This window comes from Microtus ochrogaster (assembly GCF_000317375.1).
Source record: "Microtus ochrogaster isolate Prairie Vole_2 chromosome 6 unlocalized genomic scaffold, MicOch1.0 chr6_random_2, whole genome shotgun sequence".
NCBI lineage: Eukaryota > Metazoa > Chordata > Mammalia > Rodentia > Cricetidae > Microtus > Microtus ochrogaster.
In genome coordinates this window covers 11,090,571-11,117,422 of record NW_004949095.1, presented here as the reverse complement: position 1 = coordinate 11,117,422, position 26,852 = coordinate 11,090,571, and the positions used below count along the sequence as shown (strand labels likewise).

Genomic DNA, 26,852 nt, shown 5'->3' with positions numbered 1-26,852 from the left:
GTATGCATTAGAACTGTCTTTACTAGCACTAGCCTACTTTCATTTTTTCAAAAGGTATCCATCCTTGTAGTTTCTGAATGTGGTTTTTAAATCTACCTTATATGTCAATATTTTGAATTGTGTTAAAATGACATTTTTTCAAGTAAAGCAGTTGTCTTGATATTGGCAATCTCAAATAGTTTGATTTAATAGTTTTCATGTTAAGTTTCTATCTTTTATTTATTGCAAGTAAGGACTTATATAACATTCTATAACTAGGAATGTAATTTTTAATATCTTATTTGTAATAGTTAATTCCTTTATATTTTACATTTATGTGAACTCATCTGTATATGATAAACTTATTATTTGTAACTCATAATAATTTTATTGTTTTCCACTTTGGTACTTTTTAAAAATTGATCCCCCCATACAGTATTTCTGATTACAGTTTTCTCTTCCCTTTTCTCTTTCCCAACTCTGCACCCACTCAATTCCACCCCTTTTCTTTCTCTTTCTCATTAGAATACAAACGGACTTCTAAAAAATAATAACAATATAAAGTGAAAATAAGCAAACCAGAATAGGATGAAACATAAAATGGACTGGGTAGTGATGGGTGCACACCTTTAATCCCAGGACTCAGGAGACAGACAGGCTCAAAAAAAAAAAAGATAATAATTAAAAGGAAAAAGAACCAAAGAGAAAGCATATGCAGACACATACACACAGAGAGAAATCCCAGCAAAATTAATATATACACAAAAGACTATAAGAGGGGGAAAAAAAAACATTAATGCCCAGACAAAGCTGTCCAAGAAAAAATGCCATTGAGTTCATTTTGTGTTGGCTATCTGCTGATGGGCTTGGAGTCTGTCCTGAAGAGTTGTTTTTATACCCAGTGAGACTCCATTGGAGGAACTCAGTTTTCCTTTGGAAGCAATTTATCAGTTGGAGATAGCTTCTGGGTTAGGGATGGGAGCTTGTGTTGGCTTATGTTCACTTCCCCTCTCAGTGCTGGTACCCCATCTGGCTTAGACCTGTGCAGGCCCTGTGCTTGCTGCTACAGTCTCTGAGTTCATATGAGCATTAGTTCTTCTGGTGTGTAGAAAGCCTAGTATCCTTGATGTCCTTCATCTTCTCTGGCTCTTATAATCCTCTTCTGAAGGATTCCCTGAGCTCTGAAGGAAGAGATTTGATGGAGGCCTCTCATTTAGAGCTGAATATTCCAAGATCTCTGACTCATTCACTGTACATGTCCTGTTGTTGGATATTTCTTTTTTTTTCTTTTTTAATTCTTATAGCATATGATACTAGTGACAGTAGATAGCGATGCTGGTCTTGTTTCATGATTATTTTTGTTTGTTTTTTTTATACTAACTTTCTATTATATGGCATATATGTTCCTATACTGTATATATGTGCTTTTCATTTGAAGAATATTTATAGCTGTGTAAATTTATCCAGTTGTCTTTTAGTGGGGATGGTGATGGTCCTAGGTATGCATTACAAATAAAATAGATTTGTATCTCAACCAGTTTTGACAGTCTGCTTTCTAATTTGTCTTAATTTAGAATGAAAGTAACTTAAATACTAGGCTAAAAATTTGGTAGAGATTTTTCTATTTCATTGTTATGAGATTATTTTGACATTAAGATAGCTCAGAGATGTTTGTGTAGTTATTTTTGTTGATTGTTTTCAGCTAAATAATCATAAGGTATTCTGTTCTTCCTTGCTAAATTGGTAGTGAATTTTTTTGCTTTAAAAGAGCTGTATTTTATTTCATAATATTATCAACCTGTAGTATTTGTACTTACACAGTTTCTGTTACTTCTGGCTGTCAGAATTCTTTATGTAAAAATAGTTACAAGTTTTACATCCATGCTTTGGAATAATTGATGCAGGTTTTAGAATTATCTTTAAATATTTGTAAATGTCTTTGACATCTGGACACTTTCTCAGGAGGCTAACTCTGATAACGTTCTGTACCTGCTGTGAGAATTATCAGATGCTTCTTTTGTGAGGTTGTTTTTATTGCACTCTCTAGAAATTTATGTATTACTTGGCAGTGATAGCAATAGAATTATTAGCTTTTTCCCTTTTAAGATATTCATACTCAAGTTGTGTTCTTGAGATTAGAACAAGAACTTGTTTTTTATTGCCTCAGGTTGTAGTCTATAAAAAGTATATGTTAATTTCCTTTCTGTGTTGTTCATTGTTGCTGCTGGTTGGTGTCTGCAGGCTTCCGAGTTGGCATGTGTGCTGTAAAGAGAGTTCTTCAGCTTCAGCATCGTATTATCCTCAAGACGACAATTGTGCATTAGAAAGTGAAGACGCACAGTCCCAGAAAAAGGTACCTTAAATGGAATTGACAGTCTTGCTTTCTAAGACTGTCTTAATTTAGAATGAAAGTAACTTGAGAAATACTAGGCTACAAATTTGTTGGGGATTTCTGTTTGTTATGAGGAGCAACCAAGGTAATTTTGACATTATGATAGCTCAGAGACATTTGTGTTAATTTTTGTTGCTGTATTTCAGATTTTGGTAACATACCATGTTCTACAGTAGGGAATAAAAGAATGATGTATATTCAATAAGATTGCTCTTTTATTGCTAAAGAGAAATATACTTTTATAAATTAAAAGCTATCAGCAGTAAGTGCTTAGAGAAGTTGCAGTTGGAGGCTTTGTAGTTCCTTAGAAATAATTAGGTGCAGTGAATAGATTAAAATACCTGATAGTTTTGAAATCATTTATAACTATTATTTCAAATGATAAAGGTAAATATTGACTTGTCTTTGTCTTTTGCATCCAATTCTGTGTATTTTGAATTATAGAAATAACTAAGGCTAACTATAAAACAATCCTCTTTGTATTCCCAAAGGAACCTTAGTTTACTGCTTGTTGTGAATGTTCAGGTGTTTTCCTGTGGGTATAGATATACATTTAAATAGGAACACAAATTAATATTTTCATTTCCATTGAGATAACAAAAATGTTCCACAGAGTGATTTCCTTCCTTTTCCAAGGTATATCCTCATTCTCTTTGATCGTTTACTGTTTCTTCAGAATGGCTACATTTTCGTTTTATTATAAAGATACATGAGAATGTATTTTTTTCTTCATGGATTTTTGTATTTTTCCTCAGCTTGCCTGCATGTATACCTATATAGGCATGTTAAGCATATGTGTTATGACATTTTTTGTTTACATATTTGGAAGTTTGAGATCTGATAATTTGGATAAGATTATTTAATTTTTTGAGTTGTATAAAATTTATTCCTGGGATGGATGATGTAAACTTTTTGAAAATTTGTCTAAATCTTTAAAAACAAAAGAAAAATTTTTATGCTTTTATTCACAGTCCATAAAACTTGTCTTTAAATTCTTCTTTGATAATATATTTAAATATAAAATGGTATAAAATGAATTAAGTAAACATTAAGTGGGAAAAAATTATTTCCGGGAACATTTTGATATTTTGTTTGTGTTAGATAAGCTCAGCTTTAAAAAGGTGAATATAACTTTCCTTTTATGAAATGTGTATCCTAGGAAACATATTTAAAGGCATAGGTGTAGAAAATTTTAATGAGCATATCAAAAGAGAGGTGAAATAAAAACATGTATATTCCATGTAATTATGAAAGTTTTACTTTGTTTCTGATACATACTACTTCGTGATGTTTATTAAACAACCAAATGAGGTTCTTAAATTCACATTTTATATTTTAAGTGTGGTGGCAAGGATAGGGATAGAAGGAGATAGAAAATAAACATGTAAATATAGTTGAGAATCAAATGCATAGAAGACTGGTTCTGTAGCAAAGGAGGAGATAGATTTGATGGCTGATTTTTTTTTTAAATAAAATAATTTTCTTAGTCATTTCTTTGTCACAATGTAGGATGAAAGAAAGGAACCTAGTAATGCTGAATTATTAGGAAAATTGAATTCATATTTACCTATCCTTCCAGAAGAAAATAAATTAAAAGATGACTACACTGTGGATGTACAAGTAAGCTTTATATTGCTGTTGCTTTTTATAATATACCTTTGTGGTCTTTTTGTATAGGATTGGATGCCTTTGTTTTGTCTTTCTTTACTCTAAATTACCATATAGCAGAATGTAAAATTAGCAATATAAATAGTAGTACTTGTAATAGTAGTACTGATTTTGAGAAAATGTAAAATTACAGATTTAATAATAAACATGATTGTTTTCTTAGAAGTAAAATTTGAGTGAAAGTATTTCTTCCTTTGTTCTATTATTTGGCTCATAAATATTTTCTTATTTTTAGGTACCATAATTTTTTTTCTGACCTGCTTTATTTTACAACAGTAGTTGTATGTAGAAGAACACAGAGCATTTTTGCTGTCAATATTTAAATTTATATAGGATGCAAAGTTAAAAGAATAGATTAGATAAAATGTTTTACCCTTTTTCTTCAGATGATTGTTTTTCATTTTATGCACCAGAATTAATGGAAGATATTAAAAACCTGAATAAATATATTGTAAACCTAGTAGAATGCTGATACATCTGGAAACCATTTAATTTAACAGTATTTGAAAGAACTAGGGATATTAGATTTGTAGACAGAAAGATTAAGAAAAAAAGCAAAACATCTTACATATTAAATGTAAGGTGAGTATTACATGTTCATCACAGTATGAGGGAGTTTTGCTTTATTAGCTTTTGGAAAACATTTGCCAAATATCTATTCACAGACTAAAAAACTGCCATTTGTTGCCCTTCAATTACATGAATATTTTGAAGCATATAGAACAGCAGTTCTCAACCTGTGGTTTGCGATCTTCACAAGGGTCACAAATCAGATATTTATATTACAGTTCATAACAGTAGCAAAATTACAGTTAAAAAGTATCAACAAAATAGTTTTATGGTTTGGAATCACCACAACATGAGGAGCTGTGTTAAAGGATCACAGCTTTAGAAAGGTTGAGAACCATGCTCTAGAAGCTTTTATCTCTAATCCTTTGAAATTTTACTGTTAAGTACAAAATACATGTTGAATTTTAAGGACTTGGGTTAAAAAATATAAAATCACTTCAGAAAATTTTGAGTATATGCTGAAATAATGTAGTATTTTATAATGTCCTTTCCTAAAGACTTCCTGCCTTAAAGAATAAACCAGTATTATTTGTGATAATTTCTCTGCTACTCATTCTCCAAATGATCACACACATTGTAACCTGTTACACTGTCCAATGTCTTCTTTTTGCTTCCATACTGGCTCACCTATTTGGCAAGGCCTACATCATCTAGTCTGAAACAGTTGATAGTTTTCCTCTTTTCTTGAACTTTATATGAATTCTTCTCACTTGTTATTCTTTGTTAAACCTTTAAATGCATTGTGTGATAGACACTGGGGAAATTAAAGTCAAAAGAACGTTTTCCTTTTTTAGTGCACTTATATTATAATTGAAAACAGGAGGGAGACAAATAATAGCAGTTGAGCTATTATGGATGTAATAAGTCTGAGTAGGGAATAGTGGAAATAGAAAGGATGGGAACTAGCCAGTTCTATTGTAGCCGGTTTGAGGGGCTGATAAAGGTTTTCAGATATGAGAAGTGTTTGATCGATTTCTGTTTGGGAGGGGTGAATGACCTAGAACATTCTAGACTGAAAGAAAAGCAAATTATTTATTGCATTGTAATACTTGTGCATATGCTATATTGTTATTTAACTGATAAACATTTTTCTATAAATTTTTAGGGATATAATTACTGTATCATACCATTTTATATTTACATAGGATTCTCTAGTTACTGCTAGTATTCATTAATTAAATAGAGTGGGATTACTTGTAGAACCTGATATAAAATAGGAAGAAAGGAGAATGGGCAAGCTGTGCCTGCTGTATGAAAAATGCACATGTTCTGTATTAGAATAACAAATTTATTAATTTATTAATAAATAATAAATTTCTTAGGGTAGTAATGTTGGAAAAAAGGATTTTGTGTGTGTGTAAAAGTTTTTCTTTGGTAATTTTCTTTTTTTAGTTCTGGAGAATTAAACCTAGGGTTTCAGGTCTCATGTATATTAAGCACTTACCATTGGACTAAATACCCTTAGATTGTGAACATTATATAGTCATTTTTCAGCTTTCTATGAATTTTTGTCCGTCAAAAAAAATGTGATTAATCTTAACAGTTAATAAAACCTTTAATAAAACAGAACGTGGAAACAACAAAGTCAAGTCTACCTGTGGTTGACTCACTCCCTACGGTTGATTTACATGAAGATTCTTCCAGTGTAGTTGTGCGCAGTGAAGACATTGAAAATAGCTCCAGCTCATCTACCTCAGAAACGACTCCAGTCTCAAAGCTTGAGTAAGTCTTTATGAAGAGAAGGTTGGGTTGGGAGAGAAGCCAAAACAACAAATTAGAAATATTCCATAATAGGACACCTTAATATACTCAGGGTTGATATTTGTCCTAAATAACAGATAAGATTTTATAGTATCTGTGTCTAATTCGTGTGTACTGAATGTAATCTTAATAGTGAGCTTATTTACTTAGCTGAGTAAATGAATAAAATCGATTATGGCCCGGTCATGAATCTCTACAAAGCACAAGTTCTACTCAGGAGAATGTATGAGTTTGTTTGTTTGTGTTTTTTTTTTTTGTAATCTGTGTAGTTATTAAAAAATTAAATGTCAGTTTATTTATTATTACTAGTTTTCAGTAATAGTTGTGACTAGTTATCTTTTTCTAACTCTTAAAAGTTATCTTTAGTAAATCAATTTTGTGCTTTTGAGTTCCTTCAGCTGTATGTAATGCAGAGAGCAAAGCTAAACACCATCTCTTAATCTTACTTTATGTATTTACTCTATCCTAAGATTGACAATAGTAGGTAAAAGAATACGTAAGAGCAAATGTTATTTATTGCCACTTTAAAAAATTTTATACTGCTGCAAGTCGGTTGTTAGTGGGCTGGTGAAGTTGTGCACAAAGATAGTGCCAGTTTGGAAGAAATGTTGCTTAGTTAAGGAACAGAAAGCATGTTGAGAAAAAACTAGATGCTATTTCAGAAACAATTTAAGACCAGGATACTGTTTATGTAAACAGTAGGTTCTTAATTCTCCCATATTGTTAAAAAGGATTGTGAATTACAAGTAAGGCAGGGGAAAATACTGAAATATTATCACAGTTCTTTCAAAAGTAAAATTGTAAAAGTGCAGTAAAACTTTAGCAGAATGGCCTGAGATAATTGGTAGTTTTGCTGTATATAATACTATTAATAGATTCAGTTTGAACAGAAATTGAATGTTAGAGAAGATACACTTAGAAAAGTAACTTAAGGTCTTATCTTTTATTAGACCAAATACTAATTTAATGTTGTGTTTTAAAATTCAGTAGTGTTTTAGAACTAGGTACACTCACAGATGGTTGGTTGTACATGATTTAAAATAAAAAGCCTAGGCTGGCCTTGGCCTCTCAGTCCTGTTTTAGCCTCCTAGGTACTAGGATTAAAAGCATATGCCATTGTGTCCAATTTAAAAATAATTTTTGAAAACATTCCATAGATCCACAAAACATTCTTCTTTTGGAGGTTTAGGTTATGTTTCAGTGCCACTATTAGAATTTTAAACTTGCATTAAGTCAATTAAATTATTGGATTATTGTTTTTTCTTTCCTCTTTTAGTGAAATAGAAAAATCTGGTACTTTATCTCTAGCCAAGCCTGGTGAAACGGAGCAGTCTGAAGTTGACTGTGATGCTGGTGAGGCTCCTGATGCAGATGCTCCAGTTGAACAGCCTGCTTTTGTCAGTCCGCCTGAAAGGTGAGTGTAAGCATTTTAGTACAGTTCTTTGTTGTTTTCATTTTGTTTTTTTAGCATGACTGCATCTTGTTGTGTAGACCGCTAGAACTTAATGTAACCCAGGTGGGCCTCACATACAGGATACTCCTGCCTGGCTCAGCCTTCCAGATGCTGGGACTCCAGACCTTCACCACCACATCTGATTGTGATAGGATTCTACAATAACTACTATTACAACTGGAATTTTGATAATCATAATTGTATAAAACTTTTTATCCACCTAAAATATGTTTAATATATCTTTTGATTTTAAATAGCCTCGTTGGCCAGCATATAGAAAATGTGTCATCTTCACATGGCAAAGAAAAGATAACAAAATCAGAATTCGAATCAAAAGTTTCGGTGAGTGAACAAGATGGCAATGATCCAAAGTCTGTGTTGAATGCTTCAGTTACTGTGAAAAATGAGGTGAGTTATAACCTTGACTGTCTCCATCCATTATGTAATGTACTTTAGTGGAATCTTGAAAAAAATTGCTAACTATATTTGTTATAAGATTAGAGATATGCATAAAGCTGATATGAACTCTGCTTCTATATATAACATACAGTTCCTTTATAATCTGACTAGTTTTTACATATATAAGTGTTCTGGTATAGATTCCCTTTGGTTTATATATAATTATACATCTTTCTGCCCACCATCTCAGCTATTTAGGGCCATATAAGTAAAGTCCTCACTTAAGCAATGTTTTAGATCTATAATAGATGCCACGACCATTAAATTGAAAATATCATTTAATTCAATAAGGGCAAATACATGCTTCTCAGCTAGAATATTTTAAGGGCACATTTTTGTTACTTATGTGCAAGTTGCAACTAGATTTTAAACTTCAGTCTTGAAACATTATTCTTACAGTAAAGAGGGACTTTATATAACGGTGAAGCAGAGATGAGATCTTTTACTCATCTTGAAAGCAAACTAAATTGAATAAAAGAGAAATTTAAAATACCAGCCACTCATTTTCATTTATTCCTTTTAGTTCGGGATGTTGTATTCATTTTAGTGAATTTCCATTTAAACTTCCTAACCTATATTTCAGAGCTTTATACTATCGATAGGACCAGATGTGTCTGTCTGTGGTGCTTCCTGGAAACACAAGAACTCAGTTTTCTGTAGTCCAGGTTCTTAAAAGAACTCACTTTAATTTTTTCAGTGGAACCAGATCATCTGTTAAGGTTCTTTTGTCAAATATCACACCCCCAAAATAGGCAAACATTAAAAATGTCTCCTTTGGAGCTCTTTCAGTATCAAATACGAATTGAAGCCTGGCAGCCAGCTCTGTCCTAAATTTACTTGTTTTCAACTAGTAGCCAACCCACAGTATCTAAGGCCTTAGACTGTGAACTTGTGCTAATAAGCAAAAGAATGAAATCTTAATTAAATGTATAATTACCTTCTGAACAAATTAGTATCCCAGAAAGACTGTTAGAAATAACACGAGTATTCAATTCAGAATAATTTTGCCCAGTTAAGTTCATGTGAGCCACTTGGGTTTCCAGTGAAAGCAGCTCTTTGCAGCAGCTGTTAAGACTTGCAGGATAGTGACACCATTAGACACATAGTGTTTTAGAAAGTGGTTCCATTTGTAGACATAAAATCATAAATTGATTTTATGGTTTTGTTAGATCTGTTATTTGGTGAGAGGAACTTTGTTACCTAGAACTCAAAGAATGTACATGCTTTTTTGCTTTTGTTTTGGGGGCTTTACTATCTCAGCCAAGTGACTTTTTATAATTAGTTATTTACCAGAGCTAGTTTTCTAAATAGACTTTGTTAATAGGCACATTAAGGTTTTTTGTTGTTGTTGTTTTTGTAATACCCAAATGGTTAAAACATGACATGACTAGGTAAGTAAATTACTCTGCTTTAGAAAAAGAAAAAAAAGAAAAGAAGATCGTGTGTCCTTTCCTGATTATAGCTCCTCTTCAGACCGTGCTATCATACATTTGGGGATTTTATAATTTTTTATTTGAGGACTTTGAAACAGAGTGTTCTGATGTTCTTGCCTTTATATGGACTTTTACTCAGTTTTGACATTGGGATTTGTCTCTTGTGCGTCTTGATTATTCTGTTACAATTATTCACTTGAGGAATATTTAAGTTTCTGTTTTCCTTATATTAGAAGTAGTGTTGCAGTGTGCAATTACACACGTTTAAAAAAATAACATAGAAGCATTTTTACTGAAAATGCACAGAAGTGTGAATTAGTGGGTATATATAATTTGCAAATACTGTTTTTACGATTCCTTCAGCAATCTGATAGATTCCCCATAATGCATTAGATATGTCACACTTTGCCAAGACTGTCACACTGTAAACTGCCATCAGATTGGTAGGATTTGTGTATCTGATTTTATTAGCTTTTCGTGGTTATTTTTATGATTATATTTTCCTTTTGCTGAATTTCTTGCTTCTATTTCTTTTGCTTATTGATTTTCAGTCATTCTTTACATACATTTATTTGTTGATTGAAAATACTATAAATCACTCTTGAGGCTTGTTTCATGTAACTTATTGGCATAATTTTATTTTTAATTTTTACATAACCAGTGCATGGAGTTTTTAAAAGTGTATTTCATGCATCCATTTTTTTTTTTGTTAAACCCTTTTGCTAGCATGAGATATGATCACTTTTTTTGTGTGTATTCTTTTAAAGTAAAATAATCTTCGGGCTTTTAAAATAACATTTTAAAATTACTTAAAAATTTTTGAGCCTATAATACTTGTTACTTTTTATAAAAACAATGTTACATCTAAAATTACTCCTTTAATAAGTAGGTGTGTACGTCTTAGATTTATTTGAAGGTGGTTGTATTGCAAGTAAATATATATATGCATATATTGAAAAAGAAATACTACTCATTCAAAATACATTTTTTTCTTTTTGAATAGAAATATTTTTTGAAAAATTTTGAAAATATATTTCTATTCCATTTAAAAGAAATATATATATATTTTTGAATGAGTAATGAATTTGCTTAGGATATAGAATTCTGTTTATTTTTTAAGATAAATTATGTTTATGTCACTAACATGTAAAGGAATGTATTTTGTAATGCTTGGAAGTTTCATTTCTTTTATATGAACTTGAATTTTTAAGTAAATTAATATTTCATGTTAAAATAGTTTTCATTACAAAAATTAAACTTTAATTTACTGTTGGAGAAACATTTGTGCTTACACTCATTATTTATTAATCTTTTTAAAAGATTAAAGTTTGTTGTTTTTGTTTTGGCGTTTTGGCATTTCTTTCAGAGCTCTGATTATACAAAGTCGGGAGAAACTGACCCTGCACCTGTCACAGGTCCCAAAGATCCAGAAGATATACCAACATTTGATGAGTGGAAGAAGAAAGTTATGGAAGTAGAAAAAGAAAAAAGTAAGGAAGCACTGAGATTTGATTAACTTTTTTTTCTAATTTTTTAATTATTTGAGGGAGCTCTTTAAAAATGCTCTTTTCTAAAAACTTCATCAGAGAGATTCACCACATGGCAGATTACCTGCCATTTACTGGTAGTGTACAGTTTTAACCTTAATTAAATTCCATTCTTAGAGATTATCCACTGATAGTAAAATAAGAAGGAATAATGATATCACTTCCGGTTTATGGGAAAATAGTTAGAATGAGGAGAGTTTGGTCAGAAAGCTTTAAACATTTTGTATAAAAATTCTGAGTTAAGAATTGTTGATGTTTGAGTTAAAAGTAGAAAAGGTAAAGCATGAAAAGTCAGGCTTTATTCTATTCTCATGGATGATCTTCATTTTATGCTCTCAGACATAGCTCAGGTAATGTGGATTTTTGTAGTTTATTACAAATATGTTAGAGCACTTTGAATTACTAGTTTGTTAGTTTTCAGATAGGCCCCTGTTTGACCTTGGTCAGCCTTGAGCTAACAGTGAAGTACAAGCTGGCTTCACACTCATGGCAATCCTCTTTGCATGGCATCCCAAATGCTGGGATTGCACACATATGCCACTATACCCGGCTTGAGTTTTCTCATTTATTTTAAAGCTGTATTTCTAAGAGTTAAAGCCTGTTCATTTCTGGAAAGCAGCCTGTTGGCTACTTTTGAGATCATTGTGTTGCTTGGGGATATTTTCGTCATAGTCATTATATATATGTTTATAATGAGGTTTGTCTACAGGTCAGTCGCTGCATCCATCTTCTAATGGAGGTCCACATGCTACCAAAAAGGTCCAGAAAAATAGAAACAATTATGCCTCAGTAGAATGTGGCGCCAAAATTTTGGCAGCTAATCCGGAAGCCAAGGTATTTATAGTATATAAGTTTTTTAAAAAGAAAATACAAGAAACTAGCAACCTTTTAAAAATAGACATTTATGATAACTGTCTTTTAATGTGAGTTATTTTACAACTTTATTAATTAGTACATTATGCTTTTAAATTGTAGTGTCGATTTTTGGTTATATTGGTTGATAACATTGCACCTTTAAAAGTATCATTTAATAACCTTATTTAACTTTTAAAATAGCTCATAAAAAGTTATTTTTCCTTTATAATATAGACATTGTAAGTTTCAAAATGATAATTGATATAAGGCTAATTTAATGCTATAGCCTTAATGGAAAATTTTAACCATTTAGTTAATTTTTTTCTCCTTATGTATTCCATCATGTGCTTATTTTAAAAGCCTAAAATACAGGAATCTTGAAAAATTTTAGAATTAAAGTATTTTAAACTGTTTTTCTTTAATATATATTCTTTGCCTTGAAACAGAGCACATCTGCTATTCTTATAGAAAATATGGACCTTTATATGTTGAATCCTTGCAGCACTAAAATTTGGTAAGTAATGTAAAATTTTACAAAGTGTATTTTATATGTGTGCATTTTTTATTGGGGTAAGATTGCTATATTTATGTAATTTAATGAGCATTTGTGATTTATTAGTATTGATATCACTTCCAAATTGAGAACAAACTGTTTTTCCTTTTAAGGAGGTAACAGAAGTGCTAACACTGACAGGCCTGATCAAAAGTACTGTTGGAGTTTTCTAGAAAGAGATAGAAAACTGAAGGAGAAATTCTTAAAAGAGTATAATTCCTTTGTTGAATCTTTTTTTTTTTCTTTTGGTTTTTTCGAGACAGGGTTTCTCTGTGGTTTTGGAGCCTGTCCTGGAACTAGCTCTTGTAGACCAGGCTGGTCTTGAACTCATAGAGATCCGCCTGCCTCTGCCTCCCTAGTGCTGGGATTAAAGGCATGCACCACCACTACCTCGCATATTGATTGCATTATTTTATTATTTCTTAAAGCCGACTGAAGGGACTGGGCATCTGACTCACAGCTTAAGAGTGCTTACTGTTTTTTTTTTTAGAAGACTCAGATTTGGTTTCCAGCACCTACATGACAGCTCACAATCATCTGTGACTCCAGTCCCAATGTCTCCAACATCCCTTCTGGCTTGTGGGTAGCAGGCAGTGGAGTGCACATAGACATACATATGTTACATATTGTTACAAGCACTTTGCCAGCTAAGCCATCTGCCCAACCTCTCTATAGTGTCTTTTGATGAAACTTTTCACTTGGTTTTGATCTCTCTGGAATTATTTCTTTTTTTTTTTTTTTAATTCTTCCTTTTTCTTTTTTTTTTAAATTTATGAATTGTTTATTTCTAGAATTGTTTTTTTCTTTTTATTTATTAATTTTTTTAATTTATTTATTCATTAAAAATTTCTGCCTCCTCCCTGCCACCGCCTCCCACTTCCCTCCCCCTCCCCCGATCAAGTCCCTCTCCCTCATCAGCTCCAAGAGCAATCAGGGTTCCCTGACCTGTGGGAAGTCCAAGGACCGCCCACCTCCATCCAGCAGGAGCAAGAAACTCAGGACTGTGAGGGGTACACCCACACACTGAGACAATGAGGATGATCTTTCGGGAATTCACCAAGACCAGCTAGCCTGGGTCTGAAAAAGCATGGGATAAAACCGAACTTACATAGCAGACAATGAGGACTACTGAGAACTCAAGAACAATGACAATGGGTTTTTGATCCTACTGCACATACTGGCTTCGGGGGAGCCTAGGCAGTTTGGATGCTCAACTTACTAAACCTGGAATTATTTCTTACATTGTGTTTAGAAAGAGTTCTTTCCCAACTTCCTCATTTTACTCTTGAGATAATTTTTTATTCAGTACTTTATTCTGTTTCTTAGCTTCAAAACCATTATCACAAAGTTTCCTTACATGCACTTTTGTTAAAATGCTTCTGTCTGTTGGTCAGTTCATCATTATTTGCATCAATACCCTGTATAGCCTTACAGATCTTAATATCTAATAGGGTAAATTATTGTACATTAGGACTTTTTATTCTTTTGCCTCTTATTGATTACTGTTGTTTTTAACTTTTCTTGTTGAACTCCTGATTTCCATTTTATTTTATTTGAAATTGTATTGAAACTTTAAATGATGGCTACTGAGTTTTTCTACCAGTAAATAAGCATCCTTATTGTTTAACATATTTAACCCTTTCCCATAACTTTTCTGAATTTTGTACCTCAGCAGTTTTTTTGTTTTTTTTTTTTTTATTTTATGAGATAAAGAGTTTGAATTAGCAAAGAGACAAGTTTCTATCCATGTCTTAGCGATTATGTAAAGTCACAAGAGGCCTGGTGATATCTATGAAGAAAATGAGCCCTTAGGAGGAGTTGGCTTCTGCCTTTCCCTTGGCAGCTAAACCGGAAAAGATCATCAGGCTAAATAGTACTTTTTGCTGCTGCTAGGAATCAGAATCAATAAATGGACCCAATGCAGACACAGGGAAGAATCTGTTTACAGATTAATTTTTAACTATATCCTTATACTACTTTAATCTACCGTATGATTGTCATCTATGAAAACTTCATGTTCAATCTCATGTATTTTTCAAATCCTGTTTTGCATTTTGGAAAAACCTTGCCAAATAAAAACTCCATATGGAGCATAATTTTTCAATTAGGTGTCTTCTGAGATGGTAATATAGTTCGACAAAATAGGGGAGAAAGAGTAACTTCATTCTGATGGTTTGAGGACAAGCCACTACATGAAGCAGTGGTTGTAGCTGATTTTAAGAACCTCTGTTGCCGGGCGGTGGTGGCGCATGCCTTTAATCCCAGCACTCAGGAGGCAGAGGCAGGCGGATCTCTGGGAGTTCAAGGCCAGCCTGGTCTATAAGAGAAACCCTGTCTCAAAAAACCAAAAAAGGAACTCTGTTGATGGAAGTTTCTTTCCTGGTCCCACAGCCATTCAGTATCAACAAAATACACAGAGGCTTATATTAATTGCAATCTGGTTAGCCTATTAACTCAGGCTTTTTATTAATTAGCTTTTATGACTTAACCCATAATTCTTATCTGTGTTTAGTCACATGGCTTGGTACCTTACTCAGTGAGGAATTCCTCTCTTGCTTCCCCTGTGTCTGACTGATGACAGCAGACTGAGCCTTCCCTCTTCCCAAAATTCTCCCAGTCTGGTTGCCCATCTATATTTCCTGCCTGGCTACTGACCAATCAGCATTTATTAAAACAATACAAGTGACAACTCTTTACAGGGTACAATAACATTATCCCACAGCAAACCTCTAAAAACTGTTATATGTAGAGAAACAATTAATCTATTATACATAATCTGTTATGTATAGACTATATTATATACTATAATGCACAATATTATATATTATATATTAATGCACTATACATAATCTTATGTATAGACTATATTATATGCTATGATGCACAATATTATATATTATATATATATGATATATATGTGTGTATATGTATATGGAGAGAGAGCTGCCTTCTTTTTTTCTGTTGCTTACAGAAAGTAGTCAAGAAGCTTCTATGTAGGGAATTCTATATAGTGTTACTATAAAGTAATCTTTTAAAACTTTCCAGTTCTCCTTATCACGTTGACTTTTCATCAACATGATGATTCTACCTTGAAAATTGTTGAATAGAAAGTGACAACACACATTCTCAACTCATTCTGTATTTTAAAGGCAGTGCTGCTAACTTTGCACCTCTATTATTGTTTTTAAGATGTCTTAGGAGTGTTTTGCCTGCATGTATGTGTACCACATGTGTGCCAGGTATCCTCAGGAAGGCCAGGAGAGGGCATTAGAGCCCCTTGAAGTGAAGTTACAGATGTTTGTGGGTTACCCTACGCTAGCTCTGTTGTATTTTGTAGCCCAGACTGATTTCATACTCAAAAATTTTGCCTTTTCTTTTTATGCACTGGGATCATAGAAATGTACTATTCTGTCTAGCTTATATTGTAAATATTTAATGTTTGTGACTAGATTTTCTGTTCTTCTTGAGTTACCTTTTGTGGTAGTTACTCTTCTGTAATATAAAATGCCTTTAAAAAAAAAAGCCAAAGGAGGAAGAATTTAATTTCACTTCAGTTTCAGTCTAAGGATCTATTATTTTGAGGCTGTTCATGATGAGCAGGAAGCAGAGACAGGTGAAAGGTCTGTGGGAAAAGATAAATCCTCCTAAAACTCAGCCCCTACTTTCTTCAAGTAGGCCCTATGTCCTGCTAGTTCATTCAGATCTAAATTCATGACCGGATAAATCCATCCATGAAGTTAGAGTCTTTATAGCCAGTCATTTTTCAAAAATGTAGTAACTTGACAGCTAAGCCTGTATGTAGGTAAGACCTTACACTGTGAAAATTGTAGATTTAAACCTCAACAGTTTTTGATAAATTACATATTGTAGAAATAAATTAATATTTTCAGTTTTATAGTAAAAATTTCAAAGTATTGTCTTTCTTGCATTAGAGATCTATTCTTTTAAAAGTAGTATCTAATGTTTATGCTTCCACCTTTATCTTCATAAAGATCTTGTCATCGTTTATTTCTTCTTCCATCTCTTCTTCACTCACAGATTTGCCTAAGTCATGAATTTTATATATTTAGATTTGTAAGATTCCTGTACTATAGATGCTTAATAGAATATATTGAAATTGGATTTGTTAGTATAGTTTTATACAACATTCATTTAAATTTACACATTGTTCTCTCTGAGAAAACGAGAGATATAGTGTTGTGGACCAGCCCCAACAAAAATACCTCTTGCCCAGGGTATGGGTGTTGGTTTTTGAAATATATGTAAAGAATATGAAGACGCATGAAAAATATAAGAACATAAACCACAGAAAGTACTGGGAGGGCATTCCAGTGAATTCTAAAAATTGTTTTCATTTATTTTTCCATATGTTTTTATACTCATTACAAATGGGGGGTCGGGGGAGAGGAACAAAAGACTTATTAACATAATATAAAGGACAGCTCAAGCAATTAATCTTTAATGAGACATCAAATCGTTAACATTCTGTTGTTTAGGAGAGAAGCTGCTCTAGACCAAGTGGTTGAAGACAACCACTCACCAGGTGACCTCATAGTTACAAAAGAAGGAGCAAAAGTACATTTTCATATCCTGACCACCTGTCAGGATGGCATGGTCCTACTCATATGGACTATCTTAATGTCAAAAGTATTAAGTAATCACTTCTTGAGTTGGGACATGCAACTACACTTGTCAGCCACTTTGAGCAACCTCCGACTCTCTGACCATCAGACAAGGTGGAAATAGGCACGCATTTTTGCACTTCTACAGTATAGGTATAGTGAAAGATTGACAAAGAAAAATCTTATAAGCTATAGTAACCGATGTACTAATATTTCCTATAATATGAGGCTTTTTTTTATAGGGGTTATATAGTTAATGTTTTCCAAGTGAATTGACTTGATGGCACATTTACCTGAAATATCTTTATATATAATATTTATGATATATTAATACAGTTTTTATCTTTGAAACAGGGAAACATTCTATGTAAAAAATGAGAATGGAAAAATTAGCTTGGTCTTAGCTTGGTCTTAGATTAGAGATACAAGGGTCATATCTAAATATAATAAAAGCAATATACAGCAAGCCAACAGCTAGCATCAAATTAAATGGAGAGAAACTCAAAGCCATCCCACTAAACTCAGGAACAGGACAAGGCTGTCCACTCTCTCCATATCTCTTCAACATAGTTCTTGAAGTTTTAGCAATAGTCATAAGACAACATAAGGAGATCAAGGGGATTCAAATTGGAAAGGAAGAAGTCAAACTTTCATTATTTGCAGATGATATGATAGTGTACATAAGTGACCCCAAAAACTCTACCAGAGAACTCCTACAGCTGATAAATACCTTAAGTGATGTGGCAGGATACAAGATCAACTCAAATCAGTATCCCTCCTATGCACAAAGAATAAAGAAGCTGAGAAGGAAATCAGAGAAATATCACCCTTTACAATAGTCAAAAATAACGTAAAATATCTTGGGATAACACTAATCAAGGGAGTGAAAGACCTATTTGACAAGAACTTTAAGGCTTTGAAGAAAGAAATTGAAGAAGACACCAGAAAATGGAAAGATCTCCCATGCTCTTGGATAGGAAGGATCAACATAGTAAAAATGGCAATCCTACTGAAAACTATCTATAGATTCAATGCAATCCCCATGAAAATCCCAACACAATTCTTCATAGACCTTGAAAGAACAATAATCAACTTCATATTGAAAAACAAAAAAACCCAGGATAGCCAAAACAATCCTATACAATAAAGGAACTTCCAGAGGCATTACCATCCCTGACATCAAACTCTATTACAGAGCCACAGTAATCAAAACAGCTTGGTATTGGCATAAAAACAGAGACGTTGACCAATGGAATCGAATTGAAGACCTGGGTATTAATCCACATACCTATGAGCACTGATTTTTGACAATGAAGCTAAAATTATACAATGGAAAAAAGAAAGCATCTTCAACAAATGGTACTGACATAACTGAATGTCAGCCTGTAGAAGAATTAAAATCGATTTATCTATATCACCATGCACAAGACTCAAGTCCAAATGGATTAAAGACCTCAATATAAATCTGACCACACTGAACCTGATAGAAGTGGAAACATACTTTTACGACCTTTTTTTTCCCCCGAAGTAGTTGTAATATGACATTTTACTATATTAGTAGGCCTCTCACATCCCCTCCTTTTTGGTGGGGAGATGTCTAAGTGATAGGAAGTGAACCATTGATCTTAATCCTAATGGACATTTGCTGCTTCATTGTCCAGGAAGACCATAAATTTTTAACCTTTTCGGCTTAATATTTATTAGGACAGACATTTTTGCTTTTTTTCAATAACCTTTGCAAAATGTTAATATAAAGGTGACATTTGGGGCAGTGTTGCCTTCAGATAATTTTAAAGAGTATATTGCTGAATCAAAGACTTTCATACTCAGTATATATCAGATTATTCTTGCCAGTTTATAATGTCACAAAATTTTTTTGTAAAATCATTTCATTTAAAGAAAGGTAATTTTAAGATGCTTGTCCTGATCAAGACATTTTTACTCTGTGTAAGTTAGGTTACTAATGCTACTCTTTTGTTACATTTTAGTAACTTGTAGATGTCTAGTTTATACAGATGTTTAATATGAACCAGTTTGATTGATTTATTTAAGTAACTGTCTTATTTTCTTTTAAAGGTTTGTTATTGAACTTTGTGAGCCAATTCAAGTCAAACAGTTTGATATTGCAAATTACGAATTATTTTCTTCTACTCCCAAAGACTTTCTGGTTTCTATCAGTGACAGGTAAATAAATTCTTAAGCTATTTCTTAAAGAGTCCATGATAGAATTTCAGAATAAAAATTAAATGCACACGCCAGTCTGTTGTCTTATATCATCTTAGTTTTTATTTTAATATCAGTTTGTAGTAATATTTTATTGTGGGCTTATGTTTATGATTTATCTTAGCTCTTGTAATATACAGTCTGTTATGTTACTCCCTCATAAGCTGAAGACACAGATGGGGGTTAGTTTGCTTAAGTCACATGATTAGTTATTTGGGAAAAGCAAGATTCCAATCTAGAACTATGTACTTTTAATCACTATGTTTATTGCTTTCATTCAGTTCTTTAAAACTTACTAAAAACATGCTTCATTTTATATCACAATGTTTATTTTTGGTGAAGGGTTTCAAAAACTTGTTTTACTTGCATGATTATGGAAGAAATGAAAATCTTAAAAAATTAGAGAACTATATTCTGTTCCTGGTAATGAAAATTTACTATTCTTAGGATTTTAATATATTCTTTCCAGCTTTTCATGTGTATTTTTTAATTCCACTAAAATGTGCATCTTCATATTTCTTACATCCTGAGATTTTTGTCTTTTAAGCATGGCAGTTTTAATTAGAATTTAATTTTATCTGACAGGGTGTTTACCTGCTCTACAAGTACATTAGTGTGCTAGTGATTTGCCGTAAGGGTTGCTGTGACGTCACTATGCGCTGCCATTGATTATCGAAGAGTTGCAGTGGTCTTCTTTTCTTCACAGTCGTTATTGTGTCTGTACAGCTTTTGAAAGCTTTCTCAAAATTTCTTCAGAATTCCATTTACTGTTTTGTTATTAACCTTTTTTTCAGATCACTCCCCCAATACTGTATGTGTTAGATGATCATACCTAGCTCTGAAAATTGAAGTATGCATATTTTTTAAAGATGAGAAGAGAGAACTTGGTATTTTGAGCTCTTTAAACATTACAAACAATAACAGGTGTAGAGTTTGAATGCTAGATTCCCTTTTAAAGAAATCAGCAATGGAGGATATCAGTTTAAATACAGTAAGATGTTGTTGTCCCTTGTCTTCTGTTTGTTAATATGATTGTTCAAGTAGCCCTTTTCAGTGAAGTGGAACTTGTCAGTTTTAAAAAAAAAAATTAACTTAAAGGCCTGTTTTATTTAAATTCAGTGTGCTTAACATGAGAAGAAAAACTGTACATGATACATTTATTTTTGTTTTCTAGATATCCCACAAATAAATGGATCAAGCTGGGCACTTTCCATGGTAGAGATGAGAGGAATGTCCAGAGTTTCCCTCTGGATGAACAGATGTATGCAAAATATGTGAAGGTAATCTTTATGCATATAGAACTATGTCTTTCCTGTAATGAAAATCTTATAGTTGTTCCCCCTGCTCATTTGGAAATCAGAGAAACTAAGAGGAAATTTATAGCATAATACTATTTAATTAAATACATCTTACTAGTATTCATTTTTTATGAGACAGATGGTACTCTGACATTTTTATTTTCTTGGTAACCTAGAACAAAAAAAATTATTTCTGGCTCTAATAAAATGCCAAAATATAAGTTTTGTTTTGGAGTTTTGTTTTTGTTTTGAGGCTGAGTCTCTTGTAGCCACCTGGCCTAACTGACCAGGTACTGTGAAGTACAGTAGTGCAGTACCATGCCAGCATGCTTTAGCATTTGTAAGTTGTCATCAACCTGGAATTGTATTCTACTTTGAGACTTAAAACATTGCTACTATTGGAATCTTTTAAGTAGGTCTGATCTGTTTTTAATTTTTAAAATCTGATTCAATTTTATTTTCAATTTATTTATGACTCCACTTTTTATATTCAGGTGAAGCATTTTATGCCCATTTAGCAGTTTCAGATAAAAATTTAGACACATAACTATTTCCATTGCTTCCTTCACCAACTGTCTTGAGTTGAATTTAAATAATATTTGGAAGTTTCTGTGCCTCTCTTTCCTACCCCCCTTTTTCTGTAATAGAAAGTAAGAGAGGTTTCTTAAAGTACCATAATGTTAATAATAAGGCCTTTTAGAATTGCAGAACTTCTAACTTCTATTCATTCTTTAAATTGTAAGAACTTATAGCTACTTGATTTTGTCTTCTGGGATTTTATTCTCTCTGTTTAAAGCATGACTCAAATTGATTTCTACAAATGGGTAAACTTGTAGTATTCCTAATTTCAGTATCAAAGAGCTAGATTCAATATTGAAAATGCAGTGGATAATTTCAGTATAAAAATTGCCATGTAAAACTCCCAATTTTATGGAGAAGAACTATATAGAATGTTTTTGAATTGTTTATGACAAGTCTGAAAACCATTTGCTTGTGATCAGTGCTGTCTATGCACACAAATTCCTACCTGGTTTCTGCTCCACTAAAGGAACTAAATACAAATACACAAATTACTTTTTAAAATTTGCATTTTGTAAGTGAAGCATCTTTCACTTGTGTTAGTTATATATGAAAAACTTGTGCTTTCCCTGAAACATATTGTATATATTTTAAAACCACCAGAAACACTTCATAGTAAACTAATTTGTTTAGTAATCTATACATTTATTCATAGATATTTACATTTTAGATGGCAATTTAACATTGGCTTTAGAATCCCTTTTTAATCTAACAGAAAGCAATAGCAAAGGCTATAGAAATAATTTCACTATGAACTTAAAGCTAATCTATTACGTGTATTCAGATTATGCTTTTCAGTCGTTATGGTATTAAATGGAAATTATGACTTGCTTCTGCAAAGAATTAAGAGTACTACAATGTTACCTGTCACAGTGCATTGCCTTCTACACTTACTACCATATGCGTGCGGATACTTAAGTTACTTATGGCATGTTATCCAGACTTTGGAACTGATTCCTTTTTCTTTTCCTTTCTCTTGCTTCAGATGTTCATCAAGTACATAAAGGTTAGCAACCTTCTCTTTTGCAATATTGAATAACAGAGCATGGCATATTAATGCATTACAAAATAAATTTTCCAAAGCTTTACAAGTATTGATTGGGGGAAATGACTTTACTTTTAGAAATGCTATAATGAGAAGACTGAGTATACTGCTCACCTCACAGATGCACTGCTGGTTTCCAAGTTCATCAACTTCTATTTTTCAGGTGGAGTTAGTATCACATTTTGGATCAGAGCACTTTTGTCCTTTAAGCCTAATAAGGTAATACAAAGCAAAATATTTCCTGTTTTTACAAGTGATATTAAAAAAACTAATGTTTTTAAAGTGAAGAGATATTTTTTCTTATGTGAAGTTAATACTATAGAGATATAGGGTATTGAGCCTCCATTTAAATTTATTTTAGAAAAATACCAAGATAGTCTGAAAAAAACTATTTTTACTGTTTTTCTGTTAGTAAACTTTCTGTTTTATTGCGTTGATAATACATAGAAGCACAAATTGGTTCTTATATTTCTAAATGCTTTGTTACATTTATATTTTAATGAAGTAGTGGATGAATAGTTGTAAGAAATACATTATTTTGATTGCAAAAGCTAGTGTTTGTGACCTTTTTGCTCATGAGTTGTTAAGTGTTGAGCCTTAGTAACTTCTATTTTAATGCAAACCTTCAATGAAATTGTTACTAGGGTTTTCGGTACTAGCATGGTAGAAGAATATGAAGAAATTGCTGACTCCCAGTATCAGTCAGAACGTCAAGAACTATTTGATGAGGAATATGGTAAGTGATTTTAAGTAGGTGACTAGCGGGAATTTTCTTTCTTTTTCTTTTTTCTAATTCAATAGTAATGGATTACGTAAATCAACAATTGTGGTCACTTTATTTTATTGTTTTTAGCCTTAGTAACCAAATCTGTCTTAAATGATGTTCTCGTGTGAGTGCTTTCTACCTTACATTCCAAACTCACTAGTGAGTTCTTTGTACCTTACATTCCAAACTCACCAGTGAGTTCTTTGCAATTGGGACTCTTTTGTAACACCAGCAATATAAATTTTGAGTATTCCCAATTCTGGGCTTAAGAATCTGTTAAACTTATATGATACTGAAACAGCAGAAGTCAGTATTGAGTTCTTTGCTATGCCCTGTGCCGTGTAGCAAGTACATTAAGACCACAGTCTTTTAGAAGCTCCTTTGAGTCTGGGTTTAATCCCCTGGCTACTTTGTTTACTGAAAAATGGTATAAACTGTAATCTGAACAATTTAAAATTTCTTTTGACATTTTCCTACAAAAAATACAAAGACATTTGCTAAAGGTTGGAAAATGTTAAAAATATGTTTAATACTTTTAGTCAGCATTACGTGTATTTTCCTTGATTTACAGTGGGTAAAGGCTTCTGAACTTCTTTATGTGGACATGTTTTAGGTTTATAATTAATACTTACTATATAGTGTTTTATACTTCAGTTGACTGACAAAATATAGGTACTTTTAAATGCTTTTAGTAGAACTAGTTCTCATTAAAATTATTTTTGTCTTAACAGATTATCCACTGGATTATAATACTGTGGAGGATAAATCTTCAAAAAATCTTCTTGGTTCTGCTACAAGTGAGTATTTGGGTTTTCTATTTGTATTATTAAAGTCTGTTTCTCTTGCTCTTCTTCTGACAGGCTGTTTGTTGAATGTAGTACTCCCACTCTTGAATTCTATTAGCTTTTGGATGGACTTTCCATGGAAATGAAGTGTAGTAGATGAAAAGGAGGAAAATGTAAGCATCAGATATCAAATTTGACGAGCTTACTGAAGAAAGGACTATAAATTTCTTGGGAGAAAATTAAGAAAGCAGCACACTAGTAAATTTTTTGTGAGTGAAGGCTTAGTAATCTATACTTATGCCTACTTTTCTGTTTAATTGCAAAAATATAAAAGCTATTCCCAGTGTTCACCAATAATAGTAATAATATGATATGGTGTTTTCAACTATAAAGAAATGACTACTTGGTGGTTTAGTTTGTTGGTCTTCCAAACTAGTGTGAACCTAGGGGTAGGCTCGCTAAAGATACTTTTAGATAAATCCTAGCCACTGGAATATTATTTTTTTGGTTAATACAAAGCTTAACTAAGAATTTTCTATTTATTTAGAGATTAATAACTGAATAACTAAAGGTCATACCAGTGTGTGTGCAAACTTTAATAAACAGCTTATATGACATTTATATGGAGTTGAGTCACTAATTCTTTTCATCTTTCCTTTTCTCCTTCTATCTCTTTTCTTCTCCATGAAGGATTAAAAAATTTAGCAGTCTCCTAGGGATGAGAATAAAAATACTAAAAATACCTGGGAGAGTAGAACCCATTTATGTAATGCTCACTACATATTAATTTCATTATACTTCATTTATATTTGTTTATTTTGCTTTCTTTCATATGTGAGGGTAAGCTCTATAGCACTGAGCCTAAACCCTAGCCTCTGTTGATAATTTTTGGCTTTTTAGGTTTGAGCAACTATTTTCACTTAGGATCCAATCTTATTTTATTGCTTGTATAAAAATAGTGCTGTGATACAACATTATTCTAGGGGTGAAAAAAGATGGTATGTTATATATGAATTTTACTATGATTTTAAGTATATATTTATGTTACATAATAGTCATTATTCTTAATGATGTTAAGCTAGTTTTGAGGAAGCATCTTTTTCTTTTCTTTTTATACATGGTTAGAACCAGTCTAAATGATCTTTAGCTTTTAATGGTTACCAGAAAGGAGAGGGCACAAGGGAGGTAGTTTCTTACCATAGTTTTAGGTAAGAGAAGAAAACCCTGTTAATATTCTGTGTTTTATTTTTTTTTTCTTCCTATGGTGTTTGTTCACAGCTACCATTAAAACATAGTTAGTTATATGCCAGTGTAGGACATTTTCCTGCATGTAGTCTGACATATACTGTTTTAATTAATTATATATAGACTATTATTTTGGTCTAATTTTTTTTGCCTTTATCTTTGATAAATGTGTTAGTTGTTAACACTTTATTTTTTTCCTTTATGGGTTTTGAAAGACAGTCTATTTACCTTTGTGTGTTCTGAGTATTGAAAGAATTTATGTAGTGAAATGATAGAGACAGGGAGGTGGTACCTGATCTATAGTATGTAAATTAACTTTGTGTGTTCTGAGTATTGAAAGAATTTACGTAGTGAAATGATAGAGACAGGGAGATGGTACCTGATCTATAGTATGGAAATTAACTTTTTGAAATGACATATACCTCTTAAAGTTTCAAAACGAGTGGCCCCAAGAACAGTCTTACTTTGCTGTCATGAAGTTTATTGACCTGGTCTGTATAGTCTTCTCTAAAGAAACAGGTTTGCCTTTGAACCTGACTAGTTATATTCTCTATGATAGGATAGCTAACAGTGTAAGAAGTGCACAGCGTGTAGAATTAGTCTAAAGGACCCGTGTTTAACAATAGAATATCCAAGTTTTGCAGTTCTAAATGAGCTTGAAATCGGGCTTATGTGGAGCCCAGCGTTTTGGTGCTGGAAAGTGGACCTATGGCTTTGCACATGTTAGGCCAGCACTCTATTACTGTATTAAGTTATCTTCCCACTCTTTAGATTTTTGAAACAAAATCAGTGTAGCCCAGGTTGCTTCAAACTTGCCATCCACCTGCCTCTACTTGTCAAATATTGAGATTAGAGATGTGGACCAACATACACAAACTTTTCCGTTTTAAAAATTGTACAAAATTTGTAACTTTGCTCTTAATAGAAAATCCTTTTTCCTTTATCTATTGGGTACATATTTAGTATCCTTTAATTGAGATACTTTGAACCAGAAGTATTTCACAGTTTAGATTTCATAATATTTGTGTTTGTATAATGAGATATCTTGAGGCTGGGATATAAACATGAATTTCTGTTGTAGCTTATGCACATAGCTTAAGGTAATTTTATACAGTATTTTTAGTGTGTCTGACTTGACTATGATCCATCATATGAGGTCATATTTAAAATTTCATACTTTTGGATGTAAGAACTGTTAGTGTTCAAAAGTGTAGTTTGGAGCATTTTGGCTTTCAGGCTTTAGAGTTTTGGAATAGGGATGATTACCCTATAGCTACTGTTCACAGAAAATATACATCAGCGGACATGCTTGATACTGTAGAATTTTACAAAGGGAGAAATGGCTGTCATAGAGCAGCATGTGTGCATGCCTGTTTTGACAGCTCTTGCAACTTGCTTATCTTTTAGATCAGTAAGAATTCTCCCTAATGCTTCTGCTTCACTGGTTGGTGCTTTGTCTTGTAGATTTACTAGATGGCTATCTACTTTGATACTCTTATAAGCTTATCTTTTCTCTTAGATATGTTTTACATTTTATTGAAATCTCTATATCTCCTAAACACATATGTACAGGTTAAGGACAAAATGCAGATTTTAAGTCAATATATTTTATTTTATTT

The 26,852-nt window shown here is 32.3% G+C and overlaps 1 protein-coding gene across 4 annotated transcripts in view; it reads left to right on the top strand.

The window, feature by feature from the left end:
• The window catches only part of Suco (SUN domain containing ossification factor), a 59,746-nt gene that overhangs the window by 9,506 nt on the left and 23,388 nt on the right, over positions 1 to 26,852 (top strand). For 3 of the 4 annotated variants that reach the window (XR_003378408.1, XM_005363957.3, XM_026787604.1), the window contains exons 2-15: positions 2,221 to 2,332; positions 3,881 to 3,991; positions 6,177 to 6,331; positions 7,647 to 7,784; positions 8,081 to 8,231; positions 11,082 to 11,205; positions 11,972 to 12,096; positions 12,564 to 12,631; positions 19,369 to 19,476; positions 20,690 to 20,795; positions 22,378 to 22,398; positions 22,601 to 22,656; positions 23,082 to 23,173; positions 23,935 to 24,000. Coding sequence is in view for 3 of the 4 variants with exons in the window: in XM_005363957.3 (XP_005364014.1) it covers positions 2,221 to 2,332; positions 3,881 to 3,991; positions 6,177 to 6,331; positions 7,647 to 7,784; positions 8,081 to 8,231; positions 11,082 to 11,205; positions 11,972 to 12,096; positions 12,564 to 12,631; positions 19,369 to 19,476; positions 20,690 to 20,795; positions 22,378 to 22,398; positions 22,601 to 22,656; positions 23,082 to 23,173; positions 23,935 to 24,000 (1,433 nt within the window). In the remaining variant the exon portion in view is untranslated. The remainder of the gene's footprint in view (positions 1 to 2,220; positions 2,333 to 3,880; positions 3,992 to 6,176; positions 6,332 to 7,646; positions 7,785 to 8,080; positions 8,232 to 11,081; positions 11,206 to 11,971; positions 12,097 to 12,563; positions 12,632 to 19,368; positions 19,477 to 20,689; positions 20,796 to 22,377; positions 22,399 to 22,600; positions 22,657 to 23,081; positions 23,174 to 23,934; positions 24,001 to 26,852) is intronic. The other variant, XM_013352546.2, reaches the window with a different exon arrangement.